The sequence below is a fragment of the Crocodylus porosus genome, unplaced genomic scaffold, assembly GCF_001723895.1.
Source record: "Crocodylus porosus isolate Cpor-Errol unplaced genomic scaffold, CroPor_comp1, whole genome shotgun sequence".
Taxonomy (NCBI): Eukaryota; Metazoa; Chordata; order Crocodylia; family Crocodylidae; genus Crocodylus; species Crocodylus porosus.
Window position 1 is genome coordinate 202,248,704 of NW_017728886.1, and position 18,068 is coordinate 202,266,771.

Consider the following 18,068-nt stretch of genomic DNA (forward strand, 5'->3'; position numbering starts at 1 on the left):
AGAGCGGGACAAGCTGCAAACCCCTCAGCCAGAGGGGCAGACAGCCCCAGAGCGGGACAAGCTGCAAACCCCTCAGCCAGAGGGGCAGAAAGCCCCAGAGCGGGACAGGCAGCAGATTCCCCAATAGGAGGGGCAGAGAGCTCCAGAGCGGAGCAGGCGGCAGCTTCCCCAGTGAGAGGGGCAGAGAGCCCCAGAGAGGAGCCACAGCCTGCTCAGCTGGAGGAGGGAATAGCAGCAACCACCAGCTGCAGGGTGTCAAGTAAGCAGAAGGAGGCCGGAGACAGACCACGAGGACAGAGAAGCCAGCGAGGTGGGATTTCTGGATTACGAACCCGAAGCCTGTGAGACTCACAGGTCAAGTGCCGGGGCAGTGGTGCAGGGACATGACCCTGCCAGAGGGGGCCAGGACCCAGAAGAGCTCTGAGAGGGCGCCGTTGGGCGGAGGTCACCACCAGCCAGCTGTGGTCAGAAACCTATAGGGGTACTGGAGAGATTGAGCGACAGATATTGCCCAAGGGTACCCAGGGAGATCCAAATAGGAGGCCTCAGCTGGTAAGGGGCTGTGGGGCCAAGCTTTAAGTTGTTTGCAGGTTTTGTTTCCCAGTTAAAAGGGGTACCCCAGCAGGAATCACTGAGGGGCACATTTGGGGAGATAGAGTCAAAGATATTTTAGGGGAGCCCTACCTGTGCTGGGACCCAGTGTCGGGTCAAACAGGATAGGGTGAAGTAGAGGACGAGGCAGGCCGGCACACGAGTAATCCTATAAGGGCAGGTCAGGCCAAGGGGAGTTGCCGGCCCATCAGCAGGAGGTCGGCCCCACAAAAGAGGGGAGAGCACTAGAGGTGGTGTGAGGCCGGGTTGTAGGGGTGGCAGAGCCCCACAACGTGACCGCCGAGGGATCCCAGGCCACGGAGCACCCACGAACCGTCCTTAACTGAACCTAACAGCAAGTCATGGCGGGCGAGAACTAAGGCGGGGACTGGACATTAAGGGACCTACTCCGAACCCGTAGCCATCCGGTGTGATTGGCCGCGTTCTCCCTACCAAAGGCAAACCACCTACAGGGAGGGCCCCAGTCCGGCAGTCACATCTATATTAAGTCCATGATTTTTTTATCCAGTAGTTTCATGAAGTGAAGTTCATAGGCTTAGCTATGAAAAATGTTTTGTAAATTCACTTTGAGGATTAAAATTGAGAGATTGGAGCTTGAATGATTGTCTTGTGAGAAGTGGGCACCCACAGGTAATTGGGTGTTTTTGTCTTTGATGGATTTTCAGTGTGCATTCATTCTGGTACACAGTTATTGTTTGGTTTCTCCTACATATTTTTCATCAGGGCATTTGGTGCACTGATGAGATGCATTACATTTCTAGAGGTGCAGGTGTAAGATACAGGAAAGGTGATGGTTCTGTTGTGGGATGTAGTTATTGTAGGACTCATGGAGATGTGTTGGCAGGTTTTACATTTCTTGTCCTGGCATCCATTTAGTGTGGTTTGCATCATAGTAAGTTTGCTTCTGGTCACCAGGTTAGCAAAGTTCAGTGTTTGTTTAAAGGCTAGGATGGGTGGTTCTGGAAAGATCTCTTTAAGAATTGGGTCTTCTTCTAGTATGGGTTGCAATTGTTTGAGGATTTTCTGTATAGGTTCCAGAAAAGGATGTTATGTCATAACTAATGGTGTTCTGTTCGTGGAGATTTTCTTTTTCTGCTGCAGCAGTTCTTTGCATGGTATCCAGGTGGCTCTTTCAAAAGTGAAATCTATCTTTCTGGAGGAGTGTCCTTCTTGGGTGAAAGCCCTTTTGAGATTTGTGAAGTGACAATCGTGGGTGGTACAAATTTGGTGGTATTGGAGAATTTGGCTGTAAATTACAGCTTTTTTTTAGTGTGTTTAGGGTGATTGCTGGTTCTGTGTAGATGTATATGTTGGTCCATGGGTATCTTGTATATGGTGATTTGTATTTTATTGTTTTGATTATTGATCATGGTGTCTAAAAATGAAATGTTGGTGTTGAAGTATTCAAGAGAGAGCCTGACAGAAGGATGAAGGTTGTTGAATTTGTGACGGAAATCAATAAAAGATTTCAGGTTTTTGGTACAAATGATGAAGAGGTTATCTATACATCTTAGGTATAGCATGGGTTTGATGGTTCAGTTCCTGGGGAATTCTTCTTCTGGATGGGCCACAAAAAGGTTGGCATATAATGGACTTAATATAAACATTGGATTTATGTCACATTAAAAACTGCCTGACATCTAACACACCAGGTAACCTGACTTTAGCTGGCCATTGGCATTCCTTCAAACTTTTCCCTCCCTCCCCACTCCCCCATCTCTACCCTTTGTCTTCCAAACATCCACTCATTTGCGTCTTCACAAACTTTTTGTTTACTTTAGCTTCTTCTCTACCTTGGGAGAACTCTCCAGGCAGGAGAGTCTCCCAATGCCTGATGAAGGGCGTTTCATAGTAGCTAGGGTCAGGAGGGATCTGATCAGATCATCTAGCCTGACCCCCTGCCACAGGCAGGAATGAATGCTGGGTTCACAAGACCCCAGACAGGTGATCATCTAACCTCTTTTTGAATTCACCCAAGGTAGGGGCGAGGACTACTTCCCTAGGAAGTTGGTTCCAGATTCTGGCCACCCTAACCATAAAACATTGCCTCCTGATCTCTAACCTAAACCTATTCTCCATCAGCTTATTACGATTGTTCCTTGTCACCCCAGGTGGTGCTGGAGAGAATAGGGCTCTTCCTATTTGCTGATGATCTCCCCTGATGAGTTTGTAGGCAGTCACCAGGTCTGCCCTCAGCCTCCTCTTGCTGAGGCTGAACAGGTGTAAGTCCCTCAGTCTCTCTTCATAGGACCGGTACTGCTGCCCTCTCACCAAGTGGGTGGCCCTCCTCTGAACTCTCACCAGGCTGGCCACATCCCTTTTAAAGTGCGGCACTCAGTACTGGATACAGTTCTCCAAGTGTGACCTGACCAATGTCACAAGGAGGGGAGCATCACCTCTCTGGACTGACTTGAGATGCATCTTTAATGCATGACAAGGTATGGCTGGCTTTGCTGGCTGTGGTCTGGCATTGGCGGCTCATTTTCATCTTGGAGTCAATAATGACTCCAAGATCCCTTTCCACTTTCTAGAGGGGAACTCCCCAGCCTGTATGTATGCTGTGGCTTCCTTCTCCCAAGGTGCAGCACCCTGCATTTATCTACATTGAACCCCATCCTATTCTCATCTGCCCACTTTTGTAGTCTGTCTAAATCTAGTTGCAGCCTTGCTCTCCCTTCAAGTGTGCCCACCTCGCCCCACATCTTAGTGTCATCAGCAAATTTGGAAAATGTGCTTTCAACCCCCTTGTCCAAGTCACTGATGAAGGTGTTAAACAGTGCAGGCCTGAGGACTGAGCCCTGGGGGACCCCACAGCTTACATGTTGCCTGGTTGAGTACGACCCATCCACCACTACTCTCTGGGTGTGCCCCATCAGCCAGTTTTACCCATCCAACTGTGTAGGCATCAATTCCACAGTCAATTTATTAATGAGAATGGGGTGAGTGTCAAAGGCCTCCTTAAGTCTACAAAAACCCTGTGCCCCAGCAAATGTGTGTGTGTGATGCACATCCTGGCTCCTGTCTCCCCGTCTTGGTTTTCACTAAAATTGCAAGCATTTGTGCTCAAAAGCTTGCAAAAAACTTTTCCTCAGTTATTTAGTTGGGCTAATAAAAGATATCACATCTACCCAAAGAACCTTGCCTGTGTAAAAGGAACAGTAATTTTAAGCATGTTTGAAATTTGGAAAGGGATTTCAGCTAAGAAGAACTTAGCTGATAAATCCATTGAGGTCAATGGAGCTACATTAACTTACAGCAGCAAAGGATCAAGCCCAGGATTTATTAAATAAAATTGTCTTACTCCCTGAAAGTGTATCTTTACATTTATTATTAGTACATATCTAGGAGGACTTGATCTTGATTGCATTATTCAGCCCAAAATGCTTTTAAATTCATCCAACTTATTACCATGCTTAGGTTTGAGGCCTAAAAGTAAAGACTAGATCTAAACATTTTCAAGCTTTGAAGTACTATCTAGACAGACAAAGAGTGAATGTTAGCATGTGTTTATTTAGAAGCTTAAATTGAAGACAAATCACACCAGAGGGAGAACACCAAGGCATACATAACTATGCAACATTAGTATCTGTGTAAGCTGGTTGCTTAGCCTGCTGGCTTTGCAAGGGAATTCATTCCCTGAAGAACTCCTCAGACAGCCCCGTAAAGCAAAGTTCAGTCTTAAACAAACAAAACAAAATCCCTCTGGTCTGCCCTGGACACTAGGAGGGGGGCTGTTTTTGCTTTGCATAGCAACCTAGGTCCTCCTTGCATCAAGCTGTTCCTTTTACAGTGTGCTTCCTCCTCCTCTTGCATACTCTTTTGGAAGATTTTAAAACTCCCAGTAGGACATTCTCTGCTTACCACATGTTCCACTGCTGCGCTCAGTATCGTAGCAAGGAGGTTTGGTACTCAGAGCAAGCCCACAGCAGCAGCCCACCTTCACCATGTGCCCACAGATCCAGGTGGGCACGCATCCACCCATGCTTGCCCAGGAGTACATGCAGTGGCAGGATCCACCCCCCTTCTCTGCGCCCTCCCCACCAAATGAGCCACTCGCAGTTCTGTTCCATGCCCCACCCCAGCTGGGCAGCACCTGTTGGTGCCCTTTCGCTTCAGTGCCCAGGGGGCGTCTAGCCACTCGCTTGCTATGGTACTGGCTGGGCTTTCTTAACAGGGCTGACTATTCCTCTTTAAAGGGACAGACTGTCCTGTTGCAGTGTGATTCAACAAGAAGTCAACAAAGTACAGGAAACAATGTATTGGGGAATACAGTGTCTTGAGCTTGTGTTGCTTAAAAAAGAAAAAATATAAACATAGAATCCAAAACTGGAATCTGAGGACAACATACAGTTTGTGGTTAAGTCTTCTAATTGTATTGAGATATTTTAGTCAGATAGCTTAGTTAAAACTCACTTCTCTGGTGCTTTAATAAAAAAGACAAAATAATATTCATCTAACCACGAAAAGGTGTCATGGGGGAGTTACCATAATCAGGAAGAACTGGTTAGAGTGCTGAAGATGGAGAATACTGATGTTTCAAAGGGTGGATATTCCCCACACGTGACTGTTATATCTTTTGGAAGCTGTATAAACTAAAAACGTGTAACGGTTGTTTGTATTGTGTTGGCTGTCACTGCTCAGACCTGATGAAGGATGTCTTGCATTCAAAACCTTGCCTAACTGTACCAGTTGGTCAGATGAAATATAGCACCCTAGGAAATCCCTGCCATAGTTAATGACAAATCTTAACAATATTTGAAGTCTTCACATTTATCAGTGAGATTATGCAAAATATTGTAAGGGGTTTCAACATATTTTATACACTGTTCCTTTTTCTGAAAATATAATGAAACCGTTACATTTTAGTTTATTCCTGACACAAATAATGCACGTATAATTTCAGCCAATATCAGCATTGTCCCTAGTTAGCTTTCACACACACACACACACACACATCAAATCCTTCCTGAGTCAAATGCAACACCTACAAGCGGCAGCCAAGAATGTAGTGTTTTTATTGACTACAATAAAAACTGTGTTTCTATTGTAAGGGTAAATGAAACAACGCATGCTGTGGCATAAATTAACTGTAGTACAAGAAGACAGATACCTCTGTATTTAGCAAAACAATCCCAGAAGACAGAGATTTATTTCCCAAAATGAAAGTTAGAAGGATATGCTTTCAAAATCTATTCTGCAGAATTCTGCAATTCAGAAAACAATGCATTCCATAATTACCTGTTCCTCTCAGCTGAAATTCCATTGACCTCAACGGAACTAAAGCACATGCTTAAAGGAAGTGTGAGATCGCTGACCTGAACGGGAATGATTTTCTGAGTCAGGACCATAGCTACAGGGAAATAATAAATAATCAAATTCACCAAATAGCTTAGACAAATTCAGACCAATTAATTAAAATAGTGCCTGTGTGGGGGGAAGGTAGAGTGGGAGAAAAGAGGTGCTAAATGTCTTGTTTTCCCATTTTTTCCCCTTAAACTCAAAACTCTTAGTAAAACAATATTCTCACTTGTAAAGTCCATCTTATTTTTAATAGTTTGGCCAAAGACACGAGACACCATGTCACTATAACGACTAGTTATGGCAATGTAGCTCATCACTATGCTGACGTTGTGACAGTGGGCACAAATTGTGACACCACTGTTACTGCACAGTAGCAACAAGCTCTTTGCTCTTTGCTACTGTGCAGTAGGATGGAAATGACCTGTCCAGTACCAGGAGTGTGCAGTACTGGTGGTTACTGTGCAGTCATTTATCAAGTCATAAATGACTGTGCAGTAACTGCCAGTACTGCGCAGTCCTGGCACTGCACGGGCCGTTTCTCACCCCACTGTGTATTAGCAATGGTTTGTACAATGTAGCATCTCATGTAGATGCACCATCATATGCCAAAACTGTTTTTTTTTTAAAAGATTGAATTTACAAGTGAGAACATTGTTTTACTAAGAGTTTTGAGTTTAAGAGGGCAAAAAGGAAAACAAGGCTTTTTAGCACCTCTTCTCTTCCACTATCCTCCTTCCCCACCCTCCACGACACACACAGGCACTCTTTTAATTAATTGGTTTAGATTTGTCTAAACTAATGGTTGAATTTGATTATCTATTATTTCCCTGCAGTTATGGTCCAGAGTCAGAAAATCATTCCTGTTCAGGTCAGCGATCTCACACATTTTTAAAGCATGTGCTTCAGTTCCATTGAAGTCAGTGGCATTTCACCTGAGGCCTGTGAGAGGAACAGGTAATCATGGAATATATTGCTTTAGCAAGTACTAAAATGACTGTGCAGTAACCACCGGTACTGAGTAGTGCTGGCACCCCATGGGTTGATACTGAACCTACTGCGCAGTAGCAATGGCATCATGGATCATGCCCGCCGCTACGTTGCCACAGCAACAAGCTAAGTCACCATAGCTCATCACTATGGTGCCTTGTGCACTTTAGCATGTACTGTATTTCAGGATGTATAAGTCAAGGTTTGGAGCTAAAATATTTACCTTTAAATTTCCACCTTGACTTATACACCTTATTAATACTTTTGGCCCCACCCCCACCCCAATGCTGCCTCAGCCCAGCCCCAGCCTGACCCAACCTTCACGTACTGACTGCATCCCTGTTGCTGGAGGCCACGGGGCCCGGGTGCAGTCTGAGTACAGCCTATGGGCCTTGACATCACCATGGAGACGCTGCTTGGCTGGATGCTGAGCCCAGACCCATCCCCTTAGAGTGGTGCTGCCTGGGCCACATCAGCTGAATGCTGAGTCTAGCCCTGTCCCCTGTGAGGAGCACCAGGCTCAGCACTTGGCTGCCACAGCCCCATCTCATGTGTATGCCCTGGGCTCAGTGCTCAGCTGGCATGGCCCCGGGCAGTTCCACTTGCAGGGGATGGGGCCATGCAAGCCAAGTGCCTAGCCCAGCCCCTTCCCCTGTGAATGGCACTGCTCATGTGTTCACCCCGGGTGCCCAGCTCATAGTGAGGGTACACAGGGTCCAGTATAAGTTGACCCCATATTTCTAATCCAAAAAGTTAGGTCAACTTAATACACTAAATCTATGAAACTCCTGATTTTTTTAACCAGAAAAATGGAGTCAACTTATACACTGCATCAGCCTGTACACTGTGAGATACAGTAATACTTTAGCAAATAATATTTTAGCAAGTACTAAATGACATGTGTAGATCCTCCCACTGATCATCAAAATACATTAGACCTATACTGCATCCAAAGATATTTCACAGTGGAGAAAAACAGCAAAATCAAATTTCAAGAATTTGTGTCACTGCTATGCCCTCTGCTGCATTCAGTCTACTAGCTATTATTTTCAGTGCAGAAAACTGATTTTAGATATAGTTAAAATCTAGGCAAAAAATATCAAAGACTTCATTAAAACAGAAAACGTTGGTAATATCTTGGTATCATGTTTCAGTTTTATTAGTTATATTGGATGCAAGTGAAGATTGATATGAGCCTCATAATGATTAGAAAATGAAATTAAAAGCTTTTTCTATAGTTTATGTGCAATTAAGGTGTATTAAATGTTTGCTCGTGTTTTCATTCTACAGGAAGTGGCTGGTTTCTGGATAAATTAGAAATAACAGAAGTATCTACAAATGAAATGTTTTGTTTCAACTGCAACAGGTCTGTATTCTTTGGTAATATTTGAAATTTAGACAGCCATTTTCCTTTATAAAAGGTATTGCAAATTGTTCTTTATATTCTCACAATTGCTTTTAGAAATGCTCCGTTTTAATAGGGTTACCATACTTTCAGTTCTAAGAAAGAGGACACTCGCTGTGTGCATGCGTGCGAGGGTGGGGGGAGTGGTATATGCCAGTGAGAGGCAGTGATATGTTGGTGCCCTGGCCCTGCAAATTCTCTTGCCCATCACTCCCAAGCCAAAGCCCCTCCAGCCCTGCTACTGCCCCTCATTCCTGACCTAGGGACTCCTGGCCCTGCCAGTACCCCTCACTCCCAACCCACAGTACCCTGCCCCCCTGGGCCATGCCCAACCACAGCCTCCACCCTTCCCCATTCCTGCTGGTTCCCATCATTCCTGACCCACATCTCTGTGACCCACATTCCAGACCTACAGTCCCCCTGCCCCTCACTTCAAAGTCACAGCTCCCTCCATCTCCTGGCTGTCCCAGTCCCTGCAACATTTTCCCAAAGTGGGCTGCAGTCTACAACCCAGTCCCCTCCACAAGTTGCAGTCCCACACCCCAGGGTAACCAGATGCTGCTGCAAAGGGGAGAGAAAAAGGCAGGTGCTAGGACCCTGGGTGCCTTGTCTGGTGTGGCAGAGAAGCTAAACTGAACTTGGTATGTCCCTGTGGACATCTCCTCTGCCCCCGCCCCTACAACTATGCAGTTCCCAGCTGCAGCCTGGGTACCTGAGCAGCTTCTCATAGCATCTTCAGGCAGCAACCCCCCTCCCCCCCCACACACACAGCTGAGCTGAGCAAAATCCCAGACATCTGATCAGATTGTTTAAAAACGCCTGAATGGAGATTGGAGGATCAAAAAAGAGGACATGTTTGGGAAAACTCAGACATATGGTAACCCTAGTTTTAATGTCTATCTGTTTGGTACAGGGGAATTGCATTTTTTCAAATAAACAGGAGTACAGATAAATAGAGATCTTATGGAAGGGATCCCTTATACAAAGGGATTATAACCTAAGTTTGGATGTTTACTTGGTAAACAAGGACTTGGATAAGAAGATTTCTACTGTGCAAGCACCCTAACTAGTGTCTAGTTGAAACAGTAAACTCTTACACATTTGGTGTGATATTCCCCACAGTATGATGAATTCTTCGCACCCTAAAGCATTACAGAGTAAACAATAAAACATTTTGAGGTGTGACTTCATCCAAACAACACAAAAGTATAGAAATTACATAAGTATTCTGATTCTGTTAAAAGGGATGCACTCCATTTATCTTAAAAAAACAGGACTGAACCAAGGAAAGCCAATAATATTCCTGACTCTAAATATTTTTCTGAGTTTGAGAAGTCACAAAAATCACTTTTTTAAAACTGTGTAATAATATTAGGTCTTTTGCATACTCCATTTTAGACCCTTGGAATGCAATTTTCAGAACTGCCGAGCACCTGTAAATGCCATTCATTTAAGTAGAGATTCGAGTTTTGAGAGATTCTGAAACTCAGGCCCTAGGGTCCATATCAGCAAAGGGCATACATTGCCTCAACAGTGCTGCTGGGAACACTGTGGAGAGGTACCTACCCACTCTTGCTCTGCCAATCCAGGACTGAGGCATCAAAACTACTTTGAGCGTCTCTCCCCGCCACCGCCCCATTACTATTGTTACCGCACAGAAAATTGGAGAGCTCTGACATGGGGTGCCATCTGGGTGCCTTCACTGCCTCAATTCCAGGTTTGTCAGGTGCAAAGCAGGAGCAGGTGGGCAAAGTATACTTCTTAACAATACTTTTGGGCACCGCCCAAACCTGTATGCTTATGTTCAAAGAGATTTAGGAATGAAACTGCCACTTTAGCCATATTAATTCCACATTTACCTCACTGTGGGCTTGTCTACACAGGCCCTTTTAAGCAGGATTAGCATAAAATCTCTATTTTAAGGAGCATTAAGGGCATGTGTCCACATGTGCAGGTCTTTAATGTACCTTAAAAAATGTAATTTTAGGCTAATCCCATCTAAATTTGATACTTGCTTAAAGCAAATACCAAATTTAGACGTGATTAGCTAAGTCACATTAAACCACATGTAGATCACATTAGCAGTGTGCATCAGTGGACACACTCTGCATTAATGCACATTAGCATAGCTAAATGTGAGCTAATGCGACTTAGCTATACGGGCCAAAATTTAATGCGCCTTAATGTGCTTTAGCATGTTTATGTGTAGACACGTGCCTAGACTGCCTGAATGTGCCTTAAAAAAAGATGCATTGAGTTTAGGCATGCATAACTATCCATGTAGACACACCCTGTGATATCTCAAAACCCCTCTTTAACTGTCCCATGCATCACTAAGATGTAAGGCACTGAAATTTCTTATTGCCTCCTAGATACCTGAGCTTTTGTCAATGGGCATTCACAACACTGCCTAAATCCTAGATCCTTTCTCAGACTCCTTTTTTTGAGCTATAACTTTTACATATATAATTGACTATTCATTAGCCGGTGGGGGGGGGCTGGAAGGGGATGGGGGGGAAGGTGAGAGAGAGAGACAGACAGAGACAGAGACCGTACAGGCAGATATAGTTAAGGCATTCACTTGGCATGTGGGTGAATCAGGTTCAAGTTCCTGCTCCAATGAATATGTAGGTATATATACAAAGTGCAAAAGCTCTAACATGTGAGTCAGAGAACCTCATTCCAGAATAACAATTAGCTTTGAGGTAAGGTGTAGCAAGTCCAAGCCCCAAGCTGGAGGGGCCACATCTTCCTAACCCTCTGGTGGCTGCCTGGATCTTCCCCTTCCCTTACCCACTCTGAGCTTTCAGGGGTCCATCCTGCCATTTTCCTGCCATGTCTGGATGTTATAGCTGTACTTGGAGGCTGCCCCTAGAGGTCAGAGGGATTCACTTCAGGTGTTAGATCCTTGTCTGGGCTTCAGCCCCCTGGTCTTAGCTCATTTTGCTCTAGCTGGGCCTCTCAACTCAAGGGACCCCTCATCCCTTGTCTCTTTGATGCACAATGCAGTCTTCAGTTGATAGCAGTGCTCCCCCAGACACTGCCTTCAGATTCTACCCTCTCAGGGTTCACAGCTGGACTTTGACCCTCTCAGCTTTATCCCCCTTATGGTGCCCACCTACCTTTTGAAGGATTTAGGACCCAATGTACTAGGCATTCTTCTGTGGATATAGATCCACAACCCAGCCCTCCAGTTCAAACTTCAACACAACAAAAATATGAGTATCTGTTCCCAAATAAAAGGTTTCCCTCAACTCTGGTTCAATATCACATCATAGCAAACAAAACTGTGACCAAAGTACTTAGCTCTGCTTCCCAGTGATGCAGGGGCTTCCTTGCAGGTCCCCACAGGCTGGAGTCCTTCCCCCTTAATAAGTCAGACCCCCCATCCCCTGAGGCCTCAGACCTCTAACCCCCTTTTTGAATCAACTGACCCAACACTTCCACCCCAGGCCTGTCAGTCATTAGCTGCACTGTACTAGCCGCATCTGGGGCAGGCGGCCATTTCATTAAAGGGCCCTCTGCCCCTTTTAGTCCCTTTAGAAGGCTGGAGCTAGCCAGCCAGCCAGCTGTTCTCTGGCTCCCTCTCTCCCTCAGTATTGAGGTGAAGGCCCCATTACATAAGGGTATACTTTTGGGATGTATAACTACCCTTGTTCCAAATTGGGGTCAGTGAGATTTGAAAACCAGTCTTCATATCTTCCCGGTGACTGGCTTAACCATTGTACTGTTGAGTGTTATGGATCAGATGCCTGTTTTGAAAAAAATGGCGTAGGCACTTAATTGCAGAAGAGGGTTCACAAATTCAGATCATAAGTCGAAGTGGCTATTCCTTTTCAGCCAGGAGTTCAGTTATTTTAAAAGGCTATGGCTTACGTCCCACTCCTCTCCTTGACTGCAACTCCCAAAAACCTTTATGCCAGTTAAGATTAGGTATGATGCAATAGTATTGCAGCCATATCCCCTCCTTCTCCTTGACACAGCTACAGGAGTGCTTGCCTCAGAGCCAGTTAAATTAGCTCTTCATTAACTGGGGAATCCTTCACACTCAGAGGTTTTTCAGCATCATGGTCATGCCATAACAACAGAAATGGGCCAGAAAACTCAAGAATATCTAGTTTATCAAACCTACTTCACAGAAGGGCTGCAAGACTCTTAATTGTATTCTTAAAAGATCTTTGATGATTAAAATTGCTGCCTGTAATGTTACTATTGGTCTTCCATCAGCAAGTATCAACTGAATCCTGCTGCCATTGAAATCCGTGACAAAACATACAGGGACTTGTACAGGAACAGGATTGGGCCACTATGCAATTTTCAGGGTTCTGTGGGCCAGTAAAGAGGCATCTTTTAGTTCATTTTCATTCTTGACTCTTGGAACATAATATATTTTAATAAAGGGGTACTTGTTTTGTCTTAGATTTCTAGGATTTGGGCCACAAAATGAAATAATCTCTGTGACTTATGCAGATGTCATGTTTTCCTTTTGGCTTACTACAGCTTCTCTTTTAAGTCAGTGCCAAAATCTTCAATGAAATCAGTAGGAGCAAAAGCAGGCCTATATCCCTGTCTGGTTTGTTTTTGGGGGCGTTTTTTGGGGGGGGAGGATTTCAGATTATTGCATCTATTATGGGTTTTTATGTTTTTCCCTCAAGGTGGCTTGCTGAGGATGAAAATGATGGACGCACTGTAGTACGGCTTTATTCCTAGTTACATTTTTTAGGACTCAGACCGAATATGCCACGTCTACAAATTCATGCTGATTTGATTTATTTGTATTTTTATAATTATGAAGGTACTGTAATTATTATGAAAGAATGTCAAAACAATACATTAAAACCTCAGAGTCAATTAAACATGTCTAATGTGAACACCGCACTGCAATCCTATGAGGAGTGCTTAATAGCGTTGCACAATTGAACTGTAAATAAAGCAGAAATTCCAAGCTATGTTAAGGCTTTCTGAGTTAGAGATGAGCATTTGTCATATAAGCTATATGTAGTAACATATTAAGCAAAACATCTTTTTCATTATTTTTACATGTGTACGTTAGTCATATTTAACACTTGGGTAAAATCTTTAATAATGTCAATATTTATTAAATTTTACATTTTCTTAAAATCACTTCTTAAATCACAGCCCTCTCCAACATAACCATGCATTATATTCCACTTCTCCACATCCATGTAGTTAAATAACTATACCCACTGAAATTTGACGCATAAATATATCCCAGCCAAGACCAGAAACAAGAATCTTTAGATCCTCAGGCTATGTAATGAGTGAGAATCCTGAAACAAAGAATTTCTAGCAGCTTCATTAGTGGTAATCATCACACTGCAATGATTATCTTTGGCAGCTGCCTGTGCAGTATGTGACTTTTGTGGATCTCTTTCTTAAAAGCCATTAACGCTTTTAAGAGGACTATTATTTCTATTGGCATCACCAGTGTTGTTTTTTCTAGTAGAGATGGGCCTGAAATAAAATCAAGAATTGAAGAACTCCTGAAGTTTGGTGGTAAAGGCAATCTGAATATACACCAAGTTCTAGATGTGAATTATACAAGTGCACCTGTCCCCTTTGAAGACTGGCCCCAATCCCTGTCTTAAACACTCCTAAATCTTAAACTCTGTTTTCAGATCTTAACTTTAGTGCTTAGGCCTCTCTTCTTTTTTCTTCTCCCCATAGTTGCCCTTCAGAGGGCCATCAAATTGTATGCAGTAAGAAATCACATTAAATGTTTATAACTATAGGAATTAAATTCATTTGTAATGCATTCTGAGGAATTATTTGCATGTTATCATTTTAAAGAAATTATATGTTATATTCATAATCTCTCATTATTCTTTCAAATAAAGAATATTGGCTGATAGTTTAATAGAAAATGAGTCCTCAATGGCTAATCTGATACAAGATCTAATAAAGAAATGTAATGGGTTCTGGCATTTGAGTTCTGTTTTTATCTACCTAAAGGTCATCAAACAGAAGACCTAGTATATGATGTGATCTGACTGAGCAGGGTCAATTTATCTTTTCTAAAAGTGCTCTTTGTGCTTACATTGCTACTATACACATTGGAATGAATTTAAAATTGTATCCCCAGAGTGCACAGTTCAGTTACTTAGTATCAGTATTCATTACACTGAATCACTTTGTTGTGATCTATTATGTGATTTGTTTCATTATTATGTCTTTCATTAATAGTTTGTAATACTAACTCTCTTTGATGCCATTTCTGATTTATCAAGTGTAAATGATGCCTTCCTAATCTGTTTTTCATTAGTAACTGTGAATACCTTATTTCAGCAGCTGGCTTCTTTATTAGAAAATGATTTCCTTTACCTGTATTGCGTACAAATAAGGTATTGGGTTCAGTCCTCTGGGTGCAGGGGAACACAAACTACTCCCTTCTATGTTCACAAGGATAGCAACACTACAAGGGATTCACTTCAAGGCTATGGTAGATATATTCCCTATATTTCCTTGGGGATTCCACCTTGAGAGGGCACCTTTAAATAACACAGAAGTCTAACTAGCAGAAGCTGCTTGGAAAATGTGCTGAGTTTGCATAGTTTAACACACGATTATTCCAAACCCTGCACTGGCTTCACTCACCCAGTGGACAGAGTTGATTGACTCCAAACCCCTCCCAATTTGTAGTTGTGCCACTGTGCCTAGAAATAGATCTGTCCCATGGTGTATTGAGTATTAAAAGAAATCTCTTTCCATGTCATACATGGAAGTGATAGGTTAGAACAGAGTTAGAATTTAGTATGCCAAGTCGAGTTTTACAGTGCTCTGGAGTAGTATATTCAAAAGTGCCTAAGTGACTTAATTGCTTCAGGTTCATTATAAAAAAGACTCTGGCCCGTAGAAAATAAGTTCTTATTGTAGGCTCTTAATACTTAGATTCAGAAAAGGACTTAGGCATCACAAAGCTGAATATTATAGTGCCAAATCTAGGCAGTTGGCTACTTAATGAAATCCTGGGCCCCAGGTTGAAAGCCCAGGATCCCCTACACAATACACTGGGACATACAAGCACCCAAGAATGTGCTCTATAAAGGCCAACACACTGCCCAGGGAGCCATGTAAGATAGTCAATAGGAAATTTAAAAGAGATAAATGTATCTTAAATTCTGCTTCTCTCAGGCTCAGTAGTATAGCTAGGGTTGGGTGAGGGGGGCACAAGCCCTGGGCAGTGACTAAGAGGGGGCGCTAGAACAGAAGTTGGAGAGGCGAGGGTTGGAATTGAAGCAGCTATGTTCCTATGCCAGCAGCTTCAATCTTGGACCATATAAATAGAGGCTGGGAGCTTGATGTAGTGTCAAGGAGGCTCTCAGGTCCTGACAGATATGTGCTGTGGAAGAAAGAAGCCAGGGTAAAAACAGAGGGGGTGCTCTCTATAGTGCCAAATTAGGGGGTTAATTTCTTCACTCAACATGGCATGTGGTAGTAAACTTTGTGGGGACAGGTGAGAGACTTAACCCCCCAGCTGCCTGAACTCCATCCTGGTATCTTCTCCTCTCTATAGAGCTGGGGCCCTGCAGCTCTTGAGGCATGTGAGCCCCTTGACTTCACCCTTGGGGTCCTGGTCCCAGATATGCTCTTGGGTGCCAATCCACTACCATCCTCCCAGCTTTGCCCAGATGGACAAAGAAGCTCATGAGGCCTCTACTCTGGGTCCTAGGTGACTAATTCCAGACTGGAATGAAGCACCTTTTCCACTCAGGAGGAGCAGCCTTGAACATTCTCTGGTAGTTAGGTGCCTAATCGAGCCCTTTCTCATTACTGCTAGCGAAGATGCTCTCAGTCCTTGTTCCCAATAGCCCACTGATTGACACCCTTGCCTAGAATTTCAGAGATCCAAGGAAAATACCCTTCTCTAGCTGATGGACTCTGAATCCATATCTTCCATGTGGATAGTCTAACCACCAAAAAAGTAAGGTTTTAGTGGGTGGGGCTCTCTCACTCCCTTCTGTTCTAGTTGTTCCTTTCTGCATGGAATAATTAATTATGACAATCTTTTAAATACTTTGATTGGAAAGGGACTAGAACCCAGGTTTATTCCATACCAGATGGCTGCACAAACCACCAGAGTCGCATTCTCTTTCTCTCTGGGTAAATGAGTAAGTCCAAGCAACCTGGAGCAACTCCAGCAAAGATTCAGAGCGCACCCAACTGCTATACCCATCAGCTGAACAGTTAGGACAATCTCATGGGAGTTCTCTCTCCTTAGCTAGGAGATGGAAAAGTCAAGGCTCAATTCTATGAGTGTGTAAGTGTGTACTCTAAACCCTGCACTACTAAATATAAGAGAATCCAGACTTCATCTCTGGTGTCTTGTATAGAGCCTGATCTGGTAAGTGTGCTCTAAGAATGCATTTGGGATATGAAGAGGGGGAGAAAGAAGCAAAGGACTCATTCTAAGATGTAGGCATGCAGGAAGCACCTGTTTCCCCATCATTGTCAAGACTGAGATGCTTCGAGGCAGCACACTACAACAGAACTATAGGTACTTAGAAAACAAGCATCAGAAATTTAGGTCCCAACAGACTTTAGGCAGCAGGTTTTCAGAATCTGAATTTTGGGTTTAGTTGTGTAAGTCACTTTGTGAATCTAGTCCTAAGTGCAGAATCTGTTTTCAAACTGGGACTTAGACTCTGTTATTAAGCATTTTGGAAATTTAACTCCAAATCCCTAAATACAATAAGTCACTTATATAAGAAATTACTTCCCCTAGGCCTTTAAAAGTCAGAGAAGAAGCTGGGACTCCTGCTTCTACAAAAGCACAATTTTAAAAGAGCAGAGACTCTTTCTGTCACATTGCTTGGGCTGGCATTCACTGAAATTGTGGGAGAGTCCCTCCCTCTAATTTCGTCTGAATGTTTCAAAGGCTGAATGATGAAAGATCTGAGTAATTCCAAGACAAAAAAATTGGTTAAGGCAAAATGAAGCTTGTAAGTAGCAGTAACAAGGTACTGATTTCAAAAAGTGCTTAAAGCTTATGTTTATGTTTTAAATGGCTAGAAATACAGACTTAGGGATTAAAGAAAATGCTTGACCAGCAAATTAGAACATCGTGACTCAAAAAACCAGAACGTTAGAAAGTCTAAAAAACCTCAGTTAAAATTCCAGGATTTACCAACCATAACTCAGGTCCTTATCTCTACCATTCCTCCACAGCTAAATTTCATGATATACTTACGAAGGATAATATCATAACAATTGAAGACTCTCCCTATGCCTCAAGAAGGGTGTTTGTACCCTGAAGCTTGCAAAAAACAATTTTTCCAACTATTTATTTGTTCTAAGAAAAGATGTCACATTTACCCAAAGACGCTTTTCGGATAATATATTCATTTGTTGTATGCTAGTATAATGTTGTAGAGTCTGTTTCTCACCTATTTTAGGCCTAGGAGTCTCTCATGCTTTCTTGTAAGGTGGTTAAGGACTCGAAAGACAATGACTTTGGAAATAAATTGTTGAAAGCTATTCTCTGATGGGTTATTAGGCCACTTAGTGCTGTCACAGCTGTAGAACAACCTTCAATATAGCCCAGAAGAAACTCATCACCTAAAAAAAGAAAATAAATGTTCTCCCTTGTATACTAATTGAGTGAAAAAAAGGAAATTGAGAATACAAATCGTTTCCCCTTCCTCCATATTACCATTCCTAATTCATAGATTTCATAGACATTAGGGCTGGAAGGGACCTCGGGAGATCATCGAGTCCAGCCCCCTGCCCAAAGGGCAGGAAGTCA

General features: G+C 43.2%; 1 protein-coding gene across 1 annotated transcript in view; it reads left to right on the top strand.

Moving 5' to 3' along the window:
* The window catches only part of RP1 (RP1, axonemal microtubule associated), a 328,710-nt gene extending 314,460 nt beyond the window's left edge, over nt 1–14,250 (top strand). Inside the window, exons 58-59 of the mRNA XM_019542502.1 lie at nt 8,191–8,266; nt 12,961–14,250. Of these exons, the coding sequence (XP_019398047.1) occupies nt 8,191–8,266; nt 12,961–13,015 (131 nt within the window). The 3' untranslated portion in view covers nt 13,016–14,250. The remainder of the gene's footprint in view (nt 1–8,190; nt 8,267–12,960) is intronic.
* Nucleotides 14,251–18,068: the final 3,818 nt, after the last annotated feature.